This window comes from Vidua macroura, chromosome 1, assembly GCF_024509145.1.
Source record: "Vidua macroura isolate BioBank_ID:100142 chromosome 1, ASM2450914v1, whole genome shotgun sequence".
Taxonomy (NCBI): Eukaryota; Metazoa; Chordata; class Aves; order Passeriformes; family Viduidae; genus Vidua; species Vidua macroura.
The window spans coordinates 1,071,321-1,093,711 of record NC_071571.1 but is presented as its reverse complement, the minus strand read 5'-3'; the positions used below and the strand labels follow the sequence as shown (position 1 = coordinate 1,093,711).

At 63.6% G+C, this 22,391-nt stretch overlaps 4 protein-coding genes across 4 annotated transcripts; 2 read left to right on the top strand and 2 right to left on the bottom strand.

Moving 5' to 3' along the window:
• Positions 1-38: 38 nt before the first annotated feature.
• LOC128803940 (tigger transposable element-derived protein 3-like) lies at positions 39-2,627 on the bottom strand. The gene is given in 3 exon segments (XM_053971304.1): positions 39-2,257; positions 2,408-2,483; positions 2,485-2,627. Coding segments are annotated over 3 exon segments (2,004 nt in total). The 5' UTR covers positions 2,617-2,627; the 3' UTR covers positions 39-461.
• Positions 2,628-3,338: 711 nt separating this feature from the next.
• Positions 3,339-10,362, top strand: LOC128803948 (zinc finger protein 777-like). Its single transcript, XM_053971315.1, has 6 exons — positions 3,339-3,381; positions 3,514-3,912; positions 5,097-5,223; positions 6,827-6,940; positions 7,142-7,252; positions 8,224-10,362. Exons 1-6 carry the CDS (start codon positions 3,358-3,360, stop codon positions 9,132-9,134), a joined length of 1,686 nt encoding a protein of 561 aa, XP_053827290.1. The 5' UTR covers positions 3,339-3,357; the 3' UTR covers positions 9,135-10,362.
• Positions 10,363-10,941: 579 nt separating this feature from the next.
• Positions 10,942-12,244, bottom strand: LOC128812923 (uncharacterized). The gene is made up of 3 exons (XM_053987609.1): positions 11,300-12,244; positions 11,156-11,215; positions 10,942-11,027 (listed from the first exon to the last, which is right to left on the bottom strand). The coding sequence occupies exons 1-3, from the start codon at positions 12,162-12,164 to the stop codon at positions 10,942-10,944; spliced, it is 1,011 nt and encodes a 336-aa protein (XP_053843584.1). The 5' UTR covers positions 12,165-12,244.
• A 1,256-nt stretch (positions 12,245-13,500) lies between these two features.
• On the top strand, positions 13,501-21,613 carry ZNF777 (zinc finger protein 777). Its single transcript, XM_053971290.1, has 6 exons — positions 13,501-13,620; positions 14,424-14,816; positions 15,964-16,090; positions 16,549-16,662; positions 17,631-17,885; positions 19,756-21,613. The coding sequence occupies exons 1-6, from the start codon at positions 13,597-13,599 to the stop codon at positions 20,850-20,852; spliced, it is 2,010 nt and encodes a 669-aa protein (XP_053827265.1). The 5' UTR covers positions 13,501-13,596; the 3' UTR covers positions 20,853-21,613.
• The last annotated feature ends 778 nt before the right edge of the window (positions 21,614-22,391 follow it).

Below are 22,391 nucleotides of genomic sequence, written 5' to 3'. Positions count from 1 at the left end.
GCAGATGTGACAGCAGAATAAAACCACCCGTGCTCGGCTTTGCTGAATTCCAGCTTTTTAATGCCTGTAACAATCCTCCGGGCGCCACGTGGCGACAGCAGCACCCGACTCCCCCGTGGGAAGGAGCTGCCGTCCCCAGCACGGGGACACCCCAGCACCGCCCACATCCCCCCACGGCAGTCACAACTGCCCCACTCAGGGCAAATCCCCGCTGGCAGCAGCTCCACTTTGTTTCCTGCTGGCTGCAGCAGCCACTCCCTGGGAGAAGGTTCTGGCAGCAGCTGTGTGTCCCCAGCACTGCCACTGCCCCACGGGTGACACTCCACAGCCCCCACGCGTGGTGATCCCACGGGGCCATACAGACCCACGGCAAACCCCACGGCACCACTGCAGGGAACAGAGGCCAGGCCGGGCTGGCGACGGCCCCAAGGAGCACCGGCCCCTCTCACGGGCACGCCCGCTCACTGCTGGGGAGGGCTGTCCCCGAGGAAGGCTCGCCCTGCGCCGGCTGACACCATGTGCACCGCGTCCTCCAGCTCGTAGAAGGCCTGGAAGAGGTCCGGCGAGGTGGCCTGGCACTCCAGGTACCTCCTCAGCGTGGCCAGGCTCCTCCAGACCTCCCGTTCCGAGGGGCAGGGCGGCACGGCTGCCGGCTCGCCCGCGTCCTTGCCCTCCGCCATGCCCTCGTCCCCGTCCGCCTCCGCCGGGTCCCCGTCGCGCTCCAGCTGCTCCCGGCCGGGCAGGCCGGGCGCCGAGGTCAGGGACACGGCCTCGGCGCCGGCGTCGGGGGTGAAGCCGGCGGCGCGGAAGCAGCCGGCGATGAGGCCCGGTTGAACATCGCCCCAGGCTTGTGCCAGCATGTGCAGCACATCCAGCAGGCTGGGCTGCCCCGCGCCGCGCTCCGCCGGCAGCCACCGCAGCAGCCGGCGCCGGTAGTGGCCCTTGAGGTCGCCGGCGATGCCGCGGTCCAGGGGCTGGGCCAGGGCGGTGGCCGGCGGGACGAAGACCATCCTGACGTTGGACAGCTGGAGGTAGGGGTGCGCCTCGTGCTTGGCCAGGAGGAGCAGGACGCTCTTGCCCTGCCGCCGCATCCCCTCGTTGAACTCCTGCAGCCACTCGGCGAAGAGCGGGGCGGTCAGGCCGGCCAGGCTGCCGGCGCGGTAGCTCCACGGCATCTGCTCCAGGTTGACGCCCCGCAGGCAGCGCGGCCGGGGGCTGTCCCCCACCGCCCGCAGCGGCACCTTCTCCGAGCCGCTGGCGTTGGCGCAGAGCAGCAGCGTCAGCCGCTCGCCGGGGCTCTCGCCCTTGCCGCGGTCGCCGGCCGGCAGCGGCACCGCGGTCTCCCCGCAGGCGAAGATCTCGGCAGGCCCGTAGCTGCGGAGGAGCCCGGGCAGCACCGCGCCGGCCCAGTGCTCCGCCGTGGGCTGCTCCGCGTCCCCTTTCTCCGCCGGCGGCTTCTTGCCGGCGAGGCCCAGGCGAGCCAGCCAGCCGCCGCCGGGCTCGGCATCGGGCCGGGCCAGGTGCCTGGCCCTGAGCTGCAGCAGCGGGCGGCCCACGGGCAGGTCGCCCTCCACCCAGCGCAGCAGCGCGGCCTCCAGCGCCGCGTCCTTCCCCTCCCGCTTGCGTTTGCGCTCGGGGTCGCCGTTGCGGTGCCACTCGCTCAGGATGCGCTCCTTGTTCTTGATGATGCGGCAGATCTGGGGCTGCGACACCCCGAAGCGCTTGGCCAGCTCGCTCTGCGACACCTTGGGGCCCTCCAGCATCTCCAGCACGCGCACCTTCTCGGTCAGCGACAGCTCCTTCCGCTCCTTCCGCGGCGCCGCCGCCGCTCCCTCCGCCGTGCCCGGGGAGCGCCCGGCGCAGGGGCCCGGGCGGTGGGGGCCGCCCGTGGCCCCCAGCCCCGCCGGCTCGGCGAGGCCTCTGCCGCAGCGGCCGCAGGCGTAGCCGAGCTCCGTGCCGCGCCCCAGCCGGTGCCGCACCAGGTCCGGCTTCTGCCCCATGCCTCGGCCGCACTCGGCACAATCCGGCGGCGGCTCCCCGGGCCGGCAGCGGCGGCTCTCGAAGGCGGGGGGTGCGGCGATGAACCCCCCGTTACCGGCACCGGGATTCGGCTCCGTCTCGAGGAGGCCGCAGTAGCTGCAGCCCCGTTCCCGCAGCGGGACGAGGAATTCGGCGGGGCCGGCGTGGCGGGCCGGGGGCGAGCGGGGCGGTGGGGACAGCCCGTCCTCGCTCTTCACCTCCTTCCCCTGCCAGTCCCCTGCGGAGACGGGAGCGCGTTGGGGAGCGGCCGCCTCGCCGGGAGCGCCGCGGGACCACGGCCCCGGCGCGGCGGGAGCCGGCCCGGTGCCCGACTCCTGCTCCCGGTGCCACCCGGCCACGACCCCGCCCGTCCCCGCGTCCCGCTCACCCTGGGAGGGGCCGGCGGGGCCCGCGTGTGGCCGGGGGCTCCGGTGCTCCCCGTAACGCCCCGCTGGGGCCGCCACCCCCCTCGTCCCCTCGCTCCACCTCGGCCAGGATGTCGGGTTTGGTGATGGCGAAACCTGTCACAGAGACGAGAGGAGGGACAGCCAGTGATGCCTGCGGCCATGCCAACGGACACGCCACCACAGATGACATCGGTCGCAACGGGCCAAGGTTGGCTGCCCGGGGTGATGGGTACAGGCAGCCGGTGTGACCCCAGAGCCACCCCGTCACCTCCTGCTCCCGGTATCACCCCGGTGAGTGCCGGTCTCGCTCACGGCCCGGCCACGACCGGCAGTGCGAGGAGCGGTGCCGGGATGGCCCCGGCGCCTCACCCAGGTCGACGGGATGCTGGCGGTCCTCCTTCATGGCACCGGCACCGTCCCGCTCGTCGAGAAACGCGGCGGCAGCTGCTCCCGGTGCTGCTCCCGCCGAGGCCTCAGCAGCGCGAGGGATGGCGGGGACTGAGTGATGCCGCACCGGGATGACGACGCGCGGCCGGGCGGCGCAACGCGGCGTCGGCGGTGCCCGTGGGGCCGGTGGCGGGGCCTCCGAGCCCCGCCGGGCCGCGGTGGCGTTGCCGCACCCGTCCCCGTCCCTTCCTGCCCCGCTCGGTCCCGCCCGGTGCCGCCGCCGCCCCCGCCTGGCGCGGCCCCGCTACCGGCGGCGGGAGCGCGCGTTTTGCCGCGCCGCCGCCCAATGGGCGCGCGGTCCTCCCGCCGCCGGGGGTCGCTGTGGCGCCGGGCGCCGCCGCCGCCGCCGCTCCCAGCGCGCCCCGCGCCCTCGGCATGGCCGCTCCGCCCCGCCGCTGCTGAGCCGCCGCCGCCGCCCGGCCCCGCCGCCCGCCCGCCCGCCCGCGCCGCTGCCCCCCGCACCGCCCGCGCCGCCCCCCGCGCCATGGCCGACTGGGCCCCCGCTGAGGTAAGCGCCGCCGCCCCCCGCCTCCTCCGCCGGCCGCCGCTCCCCGGCCCGGCCCCGCGTCCCGCCCCCCCCCCCCCCGCCGCGGGCTGCGGGCGCGCTCACCGCGCTCACCGCCGCGCGTTCCCCCCTCAGGAGCTGGAGTGCATGATGGAGCCCCAGGAGCTGGGCCTGGAGCAGCCGCTGCCCGCCCCCGAGCAGGGCCCCGGCGGCGAGGCCGAGCTGCCGGCCGCCGAGATCTCCCTGACGCTGGTCACCGAGATCCAGGCCGTGGACAGGAAGGTGGACACCCAGGCCGCCCAGCTGATGAACCTGGAGGGCAGGATGAGGATGGCGGAGACGAAGCTGATCGGCTGCGAGAAGACGGCGGTGGAGTTCGGGAACCAGCTGGAGAGCAAGTGGACGGCGCTGGGCACCCTGATCCAGGAGTACGGGCAGCTGCAGAAGCGCCTGGAGAACATGGAGAACCTGCTGAAGAACAGGAACTTCTGGATCCTGCGGCTGCCCCCGGGGGCAAAAGGGGAAGTGCCCAAGGTAACGGTTTGCTGCTCCCCGCTATAGGGAAAGGGGGCTCTTCTGCACGTATGCTGGGCTCAGAACCCCGTGCCCTGCGCTCACAGCCCCATTTCTGTGCTCACAGCCCCTTAATCTGCACTCACAGCCCCATTTCTTTGCTCACAGCCCCATGTCCTGCACTGACAGCTCCATATCCTGCACTGACAGCCCCTTATTCTGCACTGACAGCCCCATATCCTGCACTGACAGCCCCATATCCTGCACTCACAGCCCCATATTCTGCACTGACAGCCCCATATCCTGCACTCACAGCCCCATATTCTGCACTGACAGCCCCATTTCTGTGCTCACAGCCCCTTATTCTGCACTGACAGCCCCATATCCTGCACTGACAGCCCCTTATTCTGTGCTCACAGCCCCATATCCTGCACTGACAGCCCCATTTCTGTGCTCACAGCCCCTTATTCTGCACTGACAGCCCCTTATTCTGTGCTCACAGCCCCATATCCTGCACTGACAGCCCGTTATTCTGTATTGACAACCCCATATCCTGCGTTCACAACCCCATATCCTGTGCTCACAGCTCCATGCCCTGTACAGCCCCATATCCTGCACTGGCAGCCTCGTCCCTGCAGTGGCAGCCTGATCCCTGCACTCACAGTCCCATTTTGGGACAGCTGCAGCACTGAGAGCAGTTCATGGCTCCCCCACAGCTCTGTCTTCCCTTCAGTGCCCAGAAGCACCAGCACAGGTCCTGCTGTGTTGATTATGCCCCACTCCTGCACGTGTGATCTGGGAGGGATGTCACAAATTCCTGTGTTTGGATCACGTGGAATGCTGTGGCTCAGCCCTGTGTAACTGGGAAGGCTTGGGAACATCCCCAGGGGCTGTTCAGAGGTGATGAGCAGCAGAATTGTGTCAAAAAGGAGGTGAAAACAAGTCTGTACCAGGCGCTGTGCACGGGGCATCGCCTGTGACAGGAGGAGGCTGAGCAGAGGGAGGTGACAGGCGGGTGACAGGGGAAATCCCTGTCGTGTCCCTTGAGGGATGAGGAACATGAGGCACGTGGGAAGGAGCAGATGTTCCTGCCTGGGACCGTCCTGCAGGACGCTTGAGGAGTTTGAGCGAGAAAATGGAATGAGAAAACATCCCCAGGTGTTTGCTTAAATGAGAAACAAACCCCGTGGTGCTGCTCCTTGCAGGTCCCCGTGGCCTTCAACGACGCCTCGTTTAACTTCTCTGAGGAGGAGTGGAAGAGCCTCAACGAGTGGCAGAAGGAGCTCTACAGGCACATCATGAAAGGCAACTACGAGGCCGTCATCTCCATGGGTAACGACGGGCCAGGGTTTGCCCTCAGCCTCCTGGCACAGAGTTTTTCCTGGGAACTGGTGGATGGAAGCAGCACTGTGTCCTGCAGGATCAGGGAGGGGGGGGGGTGGTGTTGCACAGCCCTGGCAGTGAGCTCAGCCCTCACAGCCACGCTGAGGGTGGAAGGACATGGCTCCCTGATGGTCCCTGCGGCCCGGTGAGCGCTGGGATTGTGAGGAGGAGGAGGGGAAGTGAGAGCACCCTCAATCCAAGCGAAGCTGGGGAAAGAGGGAAGTTCCTTTGTCACGCCAAGGTCCACAGATCCACTGCGCTGGGTGCATCAGCCCGCTGGCTGCTTAGGGCAGCGGAGGGAGCCCTGTGCCCTGCCTCTGAGGTTCCTTCCAGCCCTTTCCATGGGGAGTTGTGCAGACTTCCCTTTCCTCTCCCATGAGGGAGAAGAGACATTTGCCTGGTGCTCTGTCCAGCCCCACGGAGCGAGTCCTGCTCGAGGTGCTGCGGGGTCTGCTGGGGCAGAGCTGGGGAGAAGCAGTGGCTGAGGGCGAGCTCTGCCTCCTGCTTTCCCCTCAGCAGCTCGGGGCAGTGCATTCCCAGCCAAAGGAACGCGCTCCGCTCGCTCCTGCCAGTCCTGGCCGCGGGAATTCCCTCTGGGGAACGCGTTGCCTTCACAGCATGTTCCAGAAATGACCTTGCCTTGGCTGGACCGGGGGTGGGAGCGCAGACGCCGTCCCTGGTAGCCAGACACTTCCCTGTGCCGAGTCCAGGCTCATCTGCCTCCCTGCCATCCAGCTCTGCCCAATCCAGGCCTTTTCTGCTGCTTTTTTTTTTCCTGCTTATTTTTTTGAACAGAGGTTTCCCGCAGTCCCTGTGTGCCAGGGAGAAAGGTGGAGGGTAACCACAGCCCCATTCTCCTGTTTCCAAACCAGTCCCGTGTCCTCCTGAGGTGCGGGAACGCAGCTGTCCTGCTGCAGGGGATCTGGGGATCTGAGCCTGGAGCTTAGAGAGATGTATCTGTGCTTCATCCCAAGGTTTCCCTTGAGAAACGAGGTTTAGGGCTTTGGCTCCCGTGTAAGGCAAACTGATCCACCGGAGCAGAGGTGGAATTTAACCCCCAGGGCCTCCCACGTGTCTGGAAGTGAAGTTTTCTGCTCTCCGCCCGAGGAGAGATGGTGATTGTCCCCTTTCCCCCACCAAAATCCGCGAGCAGCCCGTGACTCGGACGAGTAGGACGGAGCGGTCCTGGCTGGAGGGAACCGCACGGGGAGGGCAGTGCTGGCAGCTCTGCTGCTGCCTCCCGAGCTGAAGTCCCCATTGTAATGGATCCGCGGACCTTAGCGGAGAGGAGAAGACAGGAGAGCCTGCAGGTAAGCCTGGATGCCTTTTCTTACTGTCCTCCTCACGCTGCAGGCTGGGAGGTGCTCCTCACCTGAGCAGAGTGTGCTCCTGCATCCAGGGCCCACGCAAGGTGAGCGGGGCAGAGGGCTGAGAGCAGCTTCCTAAGCCTCTCTCGTTCGTTTGCCAGCGAAGGAAGGTTGGTGGGCAAAAGCTGCAGAGTTGCTCTCCCGCCAGGGCAGGGGAAACATCCTCATTCTCTTTTCATGTGCAGACGCTGCCATTTCCAAGCCTGAGCTGCTGACACGGATTGAGCAGGGAGAGGATCCCAACGCTGAGGATCAGGAGGACTCTGAGGGAGGAGAGACCCCCACGGACCCCAGCACTGGTGAGCCACGAGATTCCTGGGACTTGGCGGGGTGGTGGAGGCAGATGTGGAGCTGTTCTGTTTTGTCAGCTCCCTCCTCAGGTACTGGGGGACTTTGCTTTTCCACTTGTCCCCCACCTGATGCGTCTCTCTCTCTCTCCTGGAATCCTCTAAAGCAGCTGGAAGGTTGGAGTGTAACTCCTGCTCTTTTCTCTTGCACAGAGTTTTTCTTCCCTGGGCCCGATGACAGCTCATGGGGTAAATATGAAGAGACTCTGGCCGAAAGCCACGAAGGCTCTGAGGAAGAGGAGAGCATGGAGGTCCCTGGTACATGTGAGTGCACTGAGCTGCTTTGGGAAGCGTCCCTTGCCTAGATGTGCTTTTGGCTTCCCGGCCTAATTCCCAGGAGCAGCTCAGTTTTTCTGGATGATGCTTCTCCAGAATTTCAGGAAGTTGCTTTGAGTCACAGTTTATACCATGGGAGATCCTTCACCCCCAGGCATTGTCCAAGCCCATGAGGAAAAGAAGTTTTATTCCCTTTTCCTCTGTTTTTTGGGCTTTATCCTAAAGCACAAGTTCTTAAAGACCTGTCCTGTTTCAGGAACCCTCTTTTTTCCTCTGGCTATCTGTCTATAGCTAGATTATATATATAATATTCTATTACAATATAATTGAAGGCAGGAAGTTGCCGGAGTGTGTCCAGAGAAGGAAATGGAGCTGGGGGAGGGTCTGGAACACCAGAATCAGCTGAGGGAGCTGGGAAAGGAGCTCAGCCTGGAGAAAAGGAGGCTCAGGGGGGACCTTGTGGCTCTGCACAGCTCCTGCCAGGAGGGGACAGCCAGGGGTGTCGGGCTCTGCTCCAGGGAACAGGGACAGGAGGAGAGGGAACGGCCTCAGGTTGGGCCAGGGAGGGTCAGGTTGGATATTGGGAAAATTCATTCCCAAAAGGGGCTGTTACACAACGGGACCACGAGAGCAGTGGTGGAATCTCCATTGCTGGAGGGATGTAACAAACATCCATGTGGATGTGGTGCTTGGGGACATGGTCCAGGGTGGCCTTGGCAGTGCTGGGGGATGGTTGGACTTAATGATTTCCGAGGCCTTTTTCAACCTCAACAATTCCAAGATTCCGAGTCAAATCCCTCTGGACAGAGTAGGTGCTCCCAGCCGGACTCGCAGCCCCGTCAGTGCCAGGCTCTGAGCTGGGTGTGCACAGCAGAGACCACCTGTGTCCCACGGGAACCGAGTAAATAACACCCCAGTCCTTGCCTCCCCAAGTGACACGAGTGTCTCTGCTCCGCCAGACGAACAGCCGTGCGATGAGGAAGGCTCCGAGAGCCTGGAGCTTTCCAGGTCGTTGACAGGAAAGTGGGAAGAGGTTTTCTCCAACCCGGAGGAGGAGGTGCAATCGAGCAGCAAGAGCCAGAGCGGGTCGGCCCCGCCGCAGCGAACGGCGACGGGCAACGGGCTGAGGCGCTCCGTGCGCCGCGGGAGAGACTTGGCCAGGAAGGATCCCGAGGAGGCGGCGGCCGACAAGGGGCCCTACATCTGCTGCGAGTGCGGCGAGAGCTTCCTGGACAAGCAGCTCTTCGCCACCCACCAGAAGGCGCACGCCAGCGAGGAGGCCTGCACGTCCCTGGAGCGCGGCGAGAGCTTCCGGCAGAAATCCAAAGCCAAGGGCCAGGGCCCCTCCCGCTCCAAAGCGTCCAAGCGCCCCGACGGAGAGAAGAGCTCGGGATTCAAGTACGGCTTCGTCAGGCACCAGGTGAACAACATGGTGGAGAGGCCCTACACCTGCTCCCAGTGCAAGGAGAGCTTCAGCCTGGAAGTGAGCCTGATCCTGCACCAGAAGCTGCACACGGGGAAGGGCGACGGGCCGCTGACGTGCACCTACTGCGGGAAGGACTTCCGAGACCTCTCCAAAGCCATCCGCCACCAGCGCATCCACACCGGGGAGAGGCCCTACCAGTGCACCGAGTGCGGCAAGAGCTTCATCCGGCGGGACCACCTGCTCAAGCACTGGCGGGTGCACACCGGGGAGACCCCCTACCAGTGCCCCGTCTGCGGGAAGCACTTCCGCTACAAAGAGTCCCTGAATTGCCACCAGAAAATCCACTCCCGCAACCCGCGGCCCGGGGAGGATTCCCAGCACAACCTGGGCTCGGCGGGCACCCAAACCGACCACTTCTGCGTGAAAAAAGAGACTAAGCAGTAGCCGTGGTGGGGCCGGGGCAGGAGGGCTCGCGGTGACCGTGACGGTCTGGCAGGTGGACGTGCAGCATGATGGCAGGTGACTTGTATCGCAGCTAATCCATGTGGTCATGCTACGAAGCCCGCTTTGGTGAAGCATCCAAGGAATTCCTCTTAAAAGACTCTGCTCGGCCAGCCCAGGCAGCTCTGGGACCCCGCGGGGTTCCGTGGCGCTTCCACCGCGGCGCAGGCCCCGTGCTCGCTGTTCCCTACGCAGGGTTGGATTCTGCCCGTAGAGAATAATCCCGAGCGATTCTCTGGGGTCCGTATTTAGCAGGTGTTCCCCCACCTATCTTTGTGCATATTCAGGAGTGACAAGCTTTCGCTTTCTTTTTTCCACTCGTTTCACTGCAAGGCTGGAAGCGCGAGGAGGGAGGGAGGGAAGGAAGGTGCCGTTCCCAGCCGGCCGCCCGCTCCCGCCGCGTCGCCGTGTCCCGAAAGGCTGCCAGGCCAGGACTGGGATGAAGGCGAGAGAGGCGAGGCAGAGAGGTGGTCAGGGCACGACGCGGGATTTGTGGAAGGCGGAAAAGCGGAGAGGAGAGCGTGGCAAGGAGCGGGGTGAGATAAAGCAGGTGCAGGAGAAGGGGGCTGAGGACATTGGAGCAGGAGGAGTCAGGAAGGGCAGCGTTCGGAGGCGTGCTGGGGTCACTCACACGAGGAGGACGTGTCTCCGTTCTTTTGAAGGGTGTCACTGGCACCAGCCGGGCTGTGGTTCCCCTCTGGCCCGAGGGAACGGCGCCGCTGGGCCGACACGCGGACTCCTGACAATGAAGGCGATTTTATTATTATTATTATTTTTTAACTGGGTTTGGTCTCACTCAGGTAAGTCAGACGAGTGAAAGCAGCTTCTCCTAACCCCTGTAAAGAGCTGTTTGGTTTTTAGTTAACCTAGAAGTAGTCTTATTATTATTAATTATTAATTATTATTATTATTAATTATGATGATGATAATACTACAAGGAAAGGTGTGACACTATATTTCACAGTTGCTCTAAAACACTTCCATGTATGCGATAACTGCCCGGAGTTTTCCAGCCGTTTGTGTAAATATTGGATGACTTCTGGAGCTGTTGGTGTTGTTCTGAGGTGGCTGTACGTGGTGTCTCTTCGCTCTGTATCGTCAGCTGCTGGTTCGTGACCGTGTTTTGTAATAACTTTTGTAAAGTCTGTCAATACAGTGTTTCCATTCTGAATTCCGTGTCAGCCCTTGGCGGGTACCTGCAGCTCCCTCATCCTGCTCCTGGCTGGTACTCGGGAGTTTTCCAGGTAATTGTGGGGCAGGTGAAGAGCACAAGCCCAGCTGAGCTGGAGAGCCAGGCCTGGCAGACGAGGCTGCTCTGGGATGCTGCATCTGGGACTGGTGGTTTTCACTTGATTTGGGTTTGTGCTCCGTGAGCCAGCCTGTGCCACAAACGGGGCCGTGGGCAGCTGAGGAATCCTTGGATCCCTGGTGGGATGGAGCTGGGATATCCCACGCCCAGGATGAGGCACAGGGAGAAGAGCTGGTGGCTTTGGCCACCTTGGAGCTGGGATTGTGGAATCGAAGAACGGCCTGGGTTGGAAGGGGCCTCGTAGGGTGCCCAGCTGGTGCCACACACCAGGTGTTCTTTCCTTCCAGGCTGCCTCTCAGCCCAGCATTCCCCAGGATCTTCCATGACAGAGCCCAGGACATGGAGACAGTTCCCTCTCCCCACCAGAGACCCCCCGAGCTCCAGCGAGGCCCAGGGGTTGTTCCAGCTTGGGACCTGGTGTGGGAGGGGAGAGGGCAGCCCTTAGGTCAGAGCCACCATGGGGATGTGGCACTTGGGGTCCACAGAGACCAGGGAGTGCCAGGGTCCCTCAGCCATCCCAACCCATGCTGGGGGGATACAGTGAGTGACCCCAGTGAATCCCCCACACTCTGAGTGACCCCAGTGAATCCCCCCACACTCTGAGTGACCCCAGTGAACTCTCCAATGCTCTGAATGACCCCAGTGAATTCCCCACGCTCTGAGTGACCCCAGTGAACTCTCCAATGCTCTGAGTGACCCCAGTGAATTCCCCATGCTCTGACCCCAGTGAATCCCTCCACGCTCTGAGTGACCCCAGTGAATTCCCCACACTCTGAGTGTCCCCAGTGAATCCCCCCACGCTCTGAGTGACCCCAGTGAATTCTCCACACTCTGGAGCCACTCTGTGGAATGGGGCTGCCCCACATGGGCATGGAGATGCTGGAGATGGTGGGGAGAAAGAGGGAGAGGGAAAAGAGCTCAGGGAAGGAGCAGCCTGTGGGATCCAGGCTGAGGAGGGTGGGTGCTGCCAAGGGCAAGGCTGAGCACCGCCCTGAGCACACGGAGACACCGTGGGGACACACGAGTGTCCCTCTGTGGTCACACACGGGTGCTCTGGGTGTGCACACACGGCTGGTGACAGGCACACAGCGCTCCCTGGACATGGCTGTGTCCCGATCCTGCTCAGTCCACCCCTGGGAATAAGCACTCCTGGTGATCCACACCCATCTCCACAGGGCCTCTGCACTGGGATGCACAAAGCCCTGGCAGGGAACCCCCTCCATTCCAGAGCTGCTCCTGGTGTCCCCTCCCAATGGATCAGCCCTGGACAGGGGTTGTGGACCCCCAGGACAGCCCAAGAGGGGCCTGGACAGGGGGTCTTTAATTGGGGGTCCCCACCTGCTGTCACACCCCTGTCCTCCCCCAAGCCCTGGTGACCCATCCCACTGGTCCTCTCCCTTTTCCCACAAACCAAAAAGGGTTTCCTGCCCTGCCCTGCGCTCAGTGTCACCAGCTTCCCCCCCCAAGGTGTGCCAGGGCTGTGCCAGAGCAGGCAGGGATGGGATGGGGCAGGGCAGATGGGATACGGAAGGATACAGTGGGACAGGATGAATGGAATGAGATGGGACAGAACTGGATGAGACATGCATGGAGTGGGATGTGATGGGACAAGATGTGGGATGGACAGGGTGGGACTGGATGGGACAAGAGTGGACACACAGCATGGGATGGGATGGGACGGGAGGGGTTGGGATGGGATGGGATGGGATGGGATGGGATGGGATGGGATGGAGGTTGGAGACAGGATGGGATTGTGGATGGAAATGGGATGAGGATGGGATGGAGGTTGGAGACAGGATGGGATTGTGGATGGAAATGGGATGAGGATGGGATGGGATGGGATGAGGATGGGATGGGATCAGACAGTGTGTATGGAGTGGGATGGGCCAGGGCATGAAGAGACAGCGCAGGTGGGGTGGGACAGGAGGGCATGGATGGGACAGGGCGCGGTGGGATAGACAGAATGGGGCAGGACAAGACCGGGAAGGACAGGACAGGATGGACTGGGATGGGGTGGGAGAGAATAGGAATGGATGACGTGAGACAGGACGGGATGGGACGGAACGGAATGGGACAGGATGGGATGGGATGGGATGGGACGGGACGGGATGGGATGGGACGGGATGGGATGGGATGGGACAGGACGGGACGGGACGGGATGGGATGGGATGGGATGGGATGGGACGGGATGGGATGGGACGGGACGGGACGGGACGGGATGGGATGGGACGGGATGGGACGGGATGGGACGGGATGCTGCGGTCGGGTCCGGCGGGGAGGCCGTGGGTGGGGAGGGGTCGCTCCATTTCCAGGCGCCGCCGCCTCCGGCCGCCATTTCCGAGCCCGCAGGGATGGGCGGTGGGGACCCGACGGGCGGGGCCGGAAAAGCTGCCCCGGGGCCTCCGCAGTGACCCCCCCCCCCGGTCCCTCCCCTGCCCCGCCATGTCGCACCGAGCCCCCCCGCACCTGCCCCGCTCGCTCGCCCCAGTCAAACCAGCTCCTCCCGTCACCTTGCACCGCACCCCGGCGCCTTCCCAGTTACTCCGCGGTCCCCCCTTGGCTCCCCGCTGCCAGCCCAGCTCCTCGGGCAACCCCAGCCCCAGTCATTCGTGCCCCAGTCGCTCGGTGCCCCCGGTTCCCCCCGGTTCCCCCGGTGCCCCCGGTTCCCGGTGCGGGCGGTGCCGGTGGGGGGGGGGGGGGGGGGCCCCGACGGGGCGGGGCGCTGATGCCGTCGGCCCGCCAGGGGGCGCTGCGCGGCGCGCGCCCGCCCCGCTCCGCCCCGCTCCGCGCGCGGTCCGGCGGCGGCGGCAGCGCCCCCTGGCGGCGCGGCGGGGCAGCGGCGCGGCCGGAGCGCCGGACCCGGACCCGGACCCGGAGCCGCGCTCGGTGTCGGAGCCGCCGCCGCCCCCGCCCCGCCGCCTCCGCCCGCCGGGCCCGCGCCGCCTCCGCCCCGCCCCCGCCGCGCCGCGCCCCCGCCCCCGCCGCGCCGCCCCGCGCCCAGCCCGATGCCCGGCGGCGGGCGGAGGTGAAGCAGCGAGCGGGCGCTGGATCCTCCCGGCCGCGGCCCCCGGGGCCCCGGGCACGGAACAAAGGGCCATGGCCGAGGGGGCCCCCGCTCAGGTAAAGGGCGCCTGCCCGGCGCGGGGCCGGGCCCGGCGCGCACCGCCCGCCCGCCGCTCGCGGGCCGCACGTCGGGGCTCACGGGCCGCGCCGTCGGGGCCGCGGCGGGCGGGGGGGGGCGCGGCGGGCGGCGGGCGCTGTCACCGCGCGGGGCCGCGGCCGCACCCCCCCCCCCCCCGCTCCGGGGCGACGGGCGGGGACGGGACGGGCGGCCCCGGGGGGGCGGCGGCGCCGCGCCGAGCCCGCCCGGGCCTCCGCGGCCGGCGGCGCCCGCGCTGCCGTCGGGGCCGGGCCTGCCCGGCCGCCGCCGCCGGGCCCTGCGGCCCCCTCCGGGACCGACCCGCCGCCGCCCCCCCCCTCCCGTGTCACCGCCCGGTCCCCATGGCGACGGGGCGCCCGCAGCCCCCCGGGTGTCCCCTCGCCGTGCCCATGGCAACGAGGCTCGGCCGGCCCGTGTCACCCCGCGCCCCCCCCCTCCCGCCCTTGTCACCTCCCGGCCCCGCGCTGTCACCTCCCCCCACCCCCGCCGCGGCGGGTCCTGCCCGTCCCGTGGGACCGGCACGGGGCCGCCGTAAGCGGCTTAGCGGGGACACGGGGACGTCCCCGCCGCCCCGGCGAGCGCCGGGCCCTGCAGCGGCCCACACCCCCCCCAACCGCGGGGTCCGCATGGCCCCGGGGATGTCCCCATCGCCGCGGCGGGCCCCTGTCACACCGGGGGGCGCAGGGTCTCTATCACCCCGGGAGGGTCCCTATCCCCGCGGGGGGGGATCCCCCGCCCTGACCCCGCGCCCTTGTGTCCGCAGGCGCCGGAGCCGGTGCGGCCGCCGCGCTGCCCCTCGCCCCTCCGGCCAGCGGCCGGCCCCGAGCGCACCTCGGAGCGGGAGACGCAGACGGCAGAGCTGTCCCTGACCGTGGTGGCGGCCGTGCAGGCGGTGGAGCGCAAGGTGGATTCCCACTCCACCCGCCTGCTGGACCTGGAGGGTCGGACGGGGATGGCGGAGAAGAAGCTGATCGACTGTGAGAAGACGGCGGCGGAGCTGGGGAACCAGCTGGAGAGCAAGTGCGCGGCGCTGGGCACCCTCATCCAGGAGTACGGGCTGCTCCAGCGGCGCCTGGAGAACATGGAGAACCTGCTGAAGAACAGGAACTTCTGGATCCTGCGGCTGCCCCCGGGCAGGAAGGGGGAAGTGCCCAAGGTAACGGTGTCCTGGGGTGCGGGAGCCGGGCGCTGCACCCGAAATGCTCCCGGGGGGCAGGCCCGGGGCGGGTGAGCGGGGACAGCCCCGGCACAGGTGAGTCTCTCGCCGTTGCAGGTGTCCATTGCAGCTTCCCAGCTCATCCCCTGCTGAGGCTAAAATACGGTGGGACAGAGGCCTGGGAGGACATCCTGGTACTCAGGCCAGAGGTTTCAGTTCTGCTCCACTGCGCTGCACAGCCCCGGGGCCGTTGACTCTTTTTTTGTTCTTTTTTTTTTTTTTTTTTTTTTTTTTTTTTTGCCACCATTTCTAGAAACCCTGCAGATTTTGTGGTTCTTCCGTTTTGACCACCCTGATGCTGCAGAGTCTCCCAGGCCAGGGAAGGAGCAAGTGGGAGCTGCTTCTGCAGGGAAGGGGGAAGCTTTGGGATTCAGGAAGGCAGATGAGCTCCCTGGGCATAGCTCTGGAAAGAGCCCACCATCAATATTCAGTTCCTACTTGAATTTCACAACCTTCCTGCTAAAAGAGTGTGCAAATGAGACCACGTAGGACATGGGAGAGGGAGTATCTCTGGAGAGAGCAGAGAGGATCAGGAAAAGGTGGGTTCAGACCCCGACACCCCATTACTGCAGTTGGGGCACAGAACTGGAGTGCTGTGTTTCCTCTGAAGAGCTCCACTTCAGCACGGCAGTTTGCACATCCTGAATTCATTCTTAGGAATTATTCCTTGGCTAACAAGCTGGGAAGCTGCAGATGGTGGGCACACGGTAACCAGGGATAATGGAGGGCCCTCTGGGCCTGGGTAGAGTTTTCCCTGGAGTTCTGGGGTAATTGAATCCGGGAGTTACGTCAGCTCATCAATAGGGATGAGTCCAGCCCATCTCCTGGGTTTTCTCTCCCTTATGGTCCCTCAAGCCTGATCACCCTGCAGAGAGCAGGGACTGAGAGGAGGAGCTCGGGGTCCTTTGGGGAAATCCCAGTCTGGATTCATCACCAGGAACCATCCGTTTGGTTGAGTCCTTTATTTCCAAAGAAATACCTGCCCTGGAATTGTTTTAAGTGGAAAAAGCAGCTCACTGATGGCCTCGAGGGAGCTGAAGCCTGGCTGTGTCCAGGCTCCTGCTTGAAGCCGCTGTTGGAATTGCAGGTGCCGGTGACCTTTGATGACGTGTCCGTCTATTTCAATGACAAGGAATGGGAGAAGCTGGAGGAGTGGCAGAAGGAGCTGTACAAGAATGTGATGAAGGGGAACTACGAGTCTCTGATCTCCCTGGGTAAATACGGGGTGTCCTCGCCCTGCTGAGGGACAGGAGGCTGCTTCTGGCTCCTCCTTGGAGATCCCCTTGGATGAGACCCAAATGTCCCATTTTAAAGGCTTAAAAACACAGGAGGATGTTTTCAGTCTGGGTTTATTTTGGCTCATGCTGTGGTGGTGTTCTGGCTGGGTGAGGGATGCCCTGTGGGCAGGTGGGCTGGAGAGCTCCCAAACCTCTTCCAGCCACAGTTGTGCCATCAAACACCAGCTCCTTCCTCACCCATGGCTGTTGGGAGGGCCCCCCTGCATCTTCTGGGTCTGCAGTGGGTACCAGCCATGCACCCCTTCAGGGGATTTTGCACCTGTGGATGTTCCCGAGTGTCCTCACGTGTCCCCCGTGCGCTGGGAAGAGGTGGAAGCCAATATCAGATTCCCAGTGCAGTAACCCCTGTCTCCCACCCCTCTGTCTCTCAACAGACTATGCAATTTCCAAACCTGGTGTTTTGTCTCAGATCGAGCAAGGGGAGGAATCGCGGGGCAGGAACGAGCAGGACCTGGAGGAGAGTGAGATCATTACTGATGCCACGGCAGGTGAGGCGGCACCTTGGCACCAGGGCAGCCCTGGCTTGTGTCCCCAGGAGCTGCTCGTCCCAAGGCTGAAGCAGATGTTGCTGGGAGCTGTGGCTGATGTGGTTTATCAGGAGAAGCCTTGGCTAGGAATGGGATAAATTGGGCTGATTGGAGGTTTGATGTCCAGGTACAGCTCAACATAGAAACCAGGGCAAGCAGAGCCTGGAGAGTTGGGCACTGGGAGCCCTTCCCAGCAAGGGAAGCATCTGCAACCAGACCAGCTCCTCAGGGAGCCGGTGTGCCCGGCAAGAAGGAGAATCAGGTCCCATTGGGAGAGCCCATCCACCCAGAAAATTCTCCCCACCCTCTCTTTGTGTGGATGGTGCCTGGGTTTATCCTTGGAACATCTTCCTGGGCAAGCAAGCCTGGTCCCAGGCTGTGTGCAGGGAGATGGGATGGTGAGGGCCAAGACTGGGCTGGGAATGGGGCACCAGTGACCCCGAGTCCCAGAGTGACTCGTGCTCTGTGATAAGGGGGCTGATAAGGAGATAAGGAGGTGGCCTGGAAGAGATGGTGTCATCTCCACTCGTCATCCCTGATTCCAGGCTGTGGATGTGGGGTCACACCAAAGCTCGTGCTTTCCATCACAAGGATCTTGAAATTAACTTGAGGCCAATGGGAAGGGGAAGGTCACGGGCCCATGGGGAACTGCAGCTGGGGGATGTGGGGTGGCCGAGGGGTGCTGAGCTGTGGCACCACGGCCCCAGGCTGGGTGGAGTGAGTTCCACGTGCCTGTGAGGGGTCCTGGGCTGGAGCTGGGAGCGTGGCAGGGATGGGTGAAGGGCAGGGGCTGAAGGGAGAGCAGAAGAGGCCGAGCAGATGAAACCCTCAGCGGGATCAGCAGCTGGAGTTGGCAGGGATTGCTGGGAGCAGGTCCTTTGTCCTGACTCCTGGGAGTGATGGCTGGTGGGAATCTCTCGTTGCTGCAGCTGGAATAAGGGTTGTGATCAAAACGGAGGAGCTCCTCCCTGAAGACAGCCCCGAGAACCCCGAGCTGCACGGGATGTCGGGGCAGTCCGAGGGCAGCTTCCAGAGCCCGGACGAGGAAGCGGCCTGCGAGAGCCCCTACGGCTCCGTGTCCCCGCCGAGGGACCTCCCGGGGACCAGCCTGGGGGACTCGTCCGAGTACGGAGCCGACTTCAACGAAATCCAGAGGGTCATCGTCCACCACGGGAGCTGCACGGGTGAGCTGCTCAGGACACGGATCTGCACACGGGGTGTGTCAGGGACAGGAGGCCTGGGGGGCTGTGGTGGGTTAGGAGAAGGTGGGGATGCACAGGAGGAGTTAAATCCCCCCCAGAACCAGCACCAGAAGGAACGTTTCTGGCTGCAGCGACTTCCAAGAGCGGCTCTGGTCACGCCTTGAGCTTGGAGGAGGAGGAGGCAGCACGTCCATGGTGGACACAGAGCATGGTCTCTGAGGGCTGCTGCCTGCTCAGGAGCAGAGCGAGCACCGGCCCAGTGCTCTGAGTCTGGGAAAAGCCCTGGTTACCCACGGAGACCAAGGGAAGATGTGTCTCAGGCAGTGTTTTGTGAGAGCCCCAGTGAGCCCTGCTCCCAAAACCTTGCGGTGGCAGAGGGCAGGAGGTTGGTGTGAGGTGTGGAGGAGTGGATGGTTGCGCACTGGACACTGCTGGAGGAATGTGGGAGGTCCTGCAGGTTGCCAAGCGTGGGAGTTGCTCAGGGCAGCTCCACAGGATAGGGAAGAATGTGGCTGGAGCTCCGTGATTTGCGAGCTGCCAGGAGGGAAGGATGAGGTGATTTGTGGAGAGATGAGATGATGGCACTGAGCATTTGGTGTGTAGAATTCTGCTGGTGGAGTGGCAGATACAGGCCAAGTCCTACAGATGTGTTGTAAGGCTGGGGATGGGAGAGCAGGGAGACGAGAGGTTGGGAATGGTGGGTTCCTTCCTCCTTTGTGGTGGTGTAACACAAACCAAGACACAGGGAATTGGGCTCTTGAGGGCCTCAACTCGGTCTTGTGGGTCCTGTGGTCGGCTCAAGGCTTTGTGAGGGAAACCAGCCAAGCCACCAGTGAGGCTGAAGCTGATCCTTGTCCGAGAGCCGCTGCCTCTGCCAGGGCGCAGGGCCCAGCTGGTGGGGCTGGGCAGGAGCTGCGGCCCTGCTGGCCGGGATGGGGGCTGAGCCCCCAGGTCCATAGAGGGGACAGGGAGAAGGACCTGGGTTTTCCCTTCCTCGGAGGGAAGAGGGCCATGGCTTTGAGACATCCACTCCCATCGTTTTCCTTCTCTTGGGAAACTGTAGCTGCTCTTCCTGAGAGAGTATTTAGGCCTGGCTCACAGGCCAGTGTGGGGTGACGTGAGGGATGCCCTGTGGGCCTTTCCTTGGGCCGTGCTGGCCGTGTGTCCTGCCGTGTGTCCCTGGGATGGCTGTTCTCACCAAACAAAGTCCCCGGCTCGCCTTGGTGACACGAAGCGGAGCCTGGCCTGCTGCCATCCATCCCACTGGCATTCCATGGCACGGCCATTCCATCCCACTCTTGATCCGTCCCACTGCTGGGTGCTCTGGCAAGGAGAGGGGTGGGTCTCTCGCCATGCCACATGGCAGTGGGGCTGAGGGAAGGGGACAGTCCCAGGCAGGCTGTGCTGTCCCCGGAGCAGAGCCGGCAGCCCGGCGCCGTTCCTGTCAGGCGGTGCCGTGCCAGGGGTGTTGTTGCAGCCCAGTGAAACGGCAGCAGATGGAGCTGCTCTGAAATCACTCGGCCGCCCGAGCCCTGGAGAACCCATGGTTCTTTTACCCCGCACATCCTGCAGCAGCGCAGAGTTGCCAGACCTTTTAGCAGGCGGTCGGAGCGCACCCTCCAGAGGAGCCTGGCCGGGGTGGTTTGTCTGAACTCCGTGTTCAGGGGGCACACGGCCCATCCCAGCGCTCTGGGCTCCAGCTGCAGCCAGCTGGTGTCCGGGTGGTCGGGCAGAGCAGGCAGGCACAAACAGCTGCAGGAACCCATGCAGGTGTTTCTGTAGCACCCAGGGGTATAAGAGGCCACCCTGTCCCACGCGATGACCCTAACGCTGTTCGATTTTTCCCCCTCAGAGGATGGGATCGTGATCAAGACGGAAGAGGAGGAGGAGGAGGAGGAGGATGACCCCGACGCGCTGGAGCCGTGCGCCATGTTCTCGGGCCGGAGCGAGCCGCCGGCGTTCCCCAGCCATGAGGCCGGGCTGGGCTGCGAGGCGCAGTGCAGCTCCAAGGCGCAGCCCCGCAGCCTGGCCGCCCGCGTCAGGAAGCCGTCGGCCTGCGAGAGGGACTCCGGGGACGTGAAGCCGGCCAGCGGCCAGCAGCGGAACCGGACGCGGGAGAGACCCTACATCTGCCCCGAGTGCGGGAAGAGCTTCATGCTCAAGATCAACTTCATGATCCACCAGCGCAACCACCTCAAGGAAGGGCCCTACGAGTGCCACGAGTGCGACCTCAGCTTCCGCAACAAGCAGCAGTTCCTGCTGCACCAGCGCAGCCACACGCGCCGCGGCGTGGGGGTCCCGCGGCGCCCCGAGCACGGCCTCAAGCCCCCGTCGCGGCCCCCGCCCCCGGGGAAGCCCTACAAGTGCTCCGAGTGCGAGAGCAGCTTCAGCCACAAGTCGAGCCTCAGCAAACACCAGATCACCCACGTCGGGGAGCGGCCCTTCACCTGCGGCGAGTGCCGGAGGAGCTTCCGCCTGCAGATCAGCCTGCTCATGCACCAGAGGATCCACGCGGGCAAGAACGAGATGGCCTTCCTGTGCCCCCAGTGCGGCAAGAACTTCACCCGGCCCTCCCACCTGCTGCGGCACCAGCGGACTCACACCGGCGAGCGGCCCTACCAGTGCAGCCAGTGCGAGAAGACCTTCAGCGAGAAGTCCAAGCTCACCAACCATTACCGCATCCACACGCGGGAGCGCCCGCACGCCTGCGCCGTCTGCGGGAAGGGCTTCATCCGCAAGCACCACCTCCTGGAGCACCAGCGCATCCACACGGGCGAGCGGCCCTACCACTGCACCGAGTGCGGCAAGAACTTCACGCAGAAGCATCACCTCCTGGAGCACCAGCGGGCGCACACCGGCGAGCGGCCCTACCCCTGCACCGAGTGCACCAAGTGCTTCCGCTACAAGCAGTCGCTCAAGTACCACCTGAGGACGCACATGGGAGAGTGAGGGGCTGCCGAGGCTTCCTCTCCCTCCCTCCTTCCATCCCTCCCTCCATCCCTCCCTTCCCCCTCGTCCTCCTTCTCCTCCACTGATCTCTCGCACCCTCCCTCCATCCGTCTCCCCCCACCCCGGCTCAGGGCATGGACATCAAGGAAGCTTTGTGTGGTAGCGCCGCTGGTCTGGTGGAGACTCGGCTGATTGGAAATAAATTAATGAATTAAAGCAAGCATCGCGCGGCAAAATTAAAAGATTATATATATATAAAATTAACAGAAGCAGCTGATTTAGGGGGAATCCTCACCAACAAGCAAACAAACCACCAACAAAAGAAACCTGTACACAGGGTGTTTTGCCGGAGTAGGACTCGTAACTGCTTTTTAAATCTACTGTTCAGTTTTTTTTAATAAATGTGGAGGAACTTTTTTTTTGATAAGCAACCTTAGGATGAGCAAGATTTTATTTTTGGTTTTGTTTTTTGTTTGTTTGTTTTGTTTTGTTTTGTTTTGTTTTGTTTTGTTAACTGCTCTGTAGGCTGATTCTGGCACAGTCACTTTTTGTCCAGGAGCTCTGTGGAGGTGCTGCCTCATCTGGGCTGGATGTGACAGGAGGAGCTCCAGCCAGGGGGAGGTGAGTAATTAACAGATGCAGCTGATGAGGAAGTTCTGCGTGTGTCTAGATTGGAAGCGCTGATAGGTGCCTGCCCGGCTCGCGGGGCTGTGATGCACTCCTGAATTATACAATAGAATAAAATTCTAGTTGCAGTAAAAGACCCTTTTTCTGGTAGGACCCCTCCGCAAGGCTCCTCCTAGCACTCATTCCTAGCGCTCAATCCTCCCACCGGGGGGCTGGCCCTGCTGCCCCCGAGGCTGTGGGGTCCGCAGGGAATGAGAGCAAGACCTTGTTGTGTTTAATTGCTCTGCTGTCCTTGAGCCGCTGCCGGTGGCATCGACCGCGCGCTCCTCAGTGGCAGGAGCGGTGGGACTTCTTCCCAGGGGAGGAGCAGCTCCAGGCTGGCTCCAAGGAAAGACCTCCCTGCTCCTGGGCACCTGCTGCCGGGGTGGGTGGGACACAATCCATCTCCCTGCTGTTGGTCTGAGCTCCTGTTTGTACCAACATCCTGGGGATCCCAGCTTGTCCTGGCTGCAGCTCCTGAGGTTGGGCTGGGGCTGGGTGAGAACCATCTGAAGGGCTGGGCTGGTGACACCAGCTGGGGCTGGGCTGGTGACACCAGCTCCCCAGAGCACGCCAGGCTCCTTCCTGGTACCTTCCCGGTGCTGTCAGATCTCACGTTGGAGAGTGGCATCAATAAACAGAGCGATGATGGGAGAAGTTGTCAGGACCTGTTAATGCCTTTGCAGAACCAAAGTCCTCATGCAGGACCTGGTGTATGAACCCCCCCTAAGCTGGGATTTACGGCCTCCTCGGTGCTAGAATGTGCCAGAGGGCAGCGCAGCCACATGGAGCTGCTGAGAGCCACCAGCTGGTCATCGCTGTGGGTGGGAGCATTGTGGGGCTGCCAGGGCAGGTTCCTGCCAGGGTTCCTGC

Coding starts and splice junctions, on each gene's coding strand:
- LOC128803948 (XM_053971315.1), top strand. CDS start 3,358: ATGGCCGACTGGGCCCCCGCTGAG. Junction 5,224..6,826: donor CGAGGCCGTCATCTCCATGG/GTAACGACGGGC, acceptor TTTCATGTGCAG/ACGCTGCCATTTCCAAGCCT. Junction 6,941..7,141: donor CCCCACGGACCCCAGCACTG/GTGAGCCACGAG, acceptor TCTCTTGCACAG/AGTTTTTCTTCCCTGGGCCC.
- LOC128812923 (XM_053987609.1), bottom strand. CDS start 12,164: ATGCTGTGTGTCCACTCTTGTCCCATCCAGTCCCACCCTGTCCATCCC. Junction 11,216..11,299: donor TCACTGGGGTCACTCAGAGC/GTGGGGGGATTC, acceptor CTGGGGTCAGAG/CATGGGGAATTCACTGGGGT. Junction 11,028..11,155: donor TCACTGGGGTCACTCAGAGC/GTGGGGAATTCA, acceptor GTATCCCCCCAG/CATGGGTTGGGATGGCTGAG.
- ZNF777 (XM_053971290.1), top strand. CDS start 13,597: ATGGCCGAGGGGGCCCCCGCTCAG. Junction 13,621..14,423: donor CCGAGGGGGCCCCCGCTCAG/GTAAAGGGCGCC, acceptor TTGTGTCCGCAG/GCGCCGGAGCCGGTGCGGCC. Junction 14,817..15,963: donor GGAAGGGGGAAGTGCCCAAG/GTAACGGTGTCC, acceptor TTGGAATTGCAG/GTGCCGGTGACCTTTGATGA.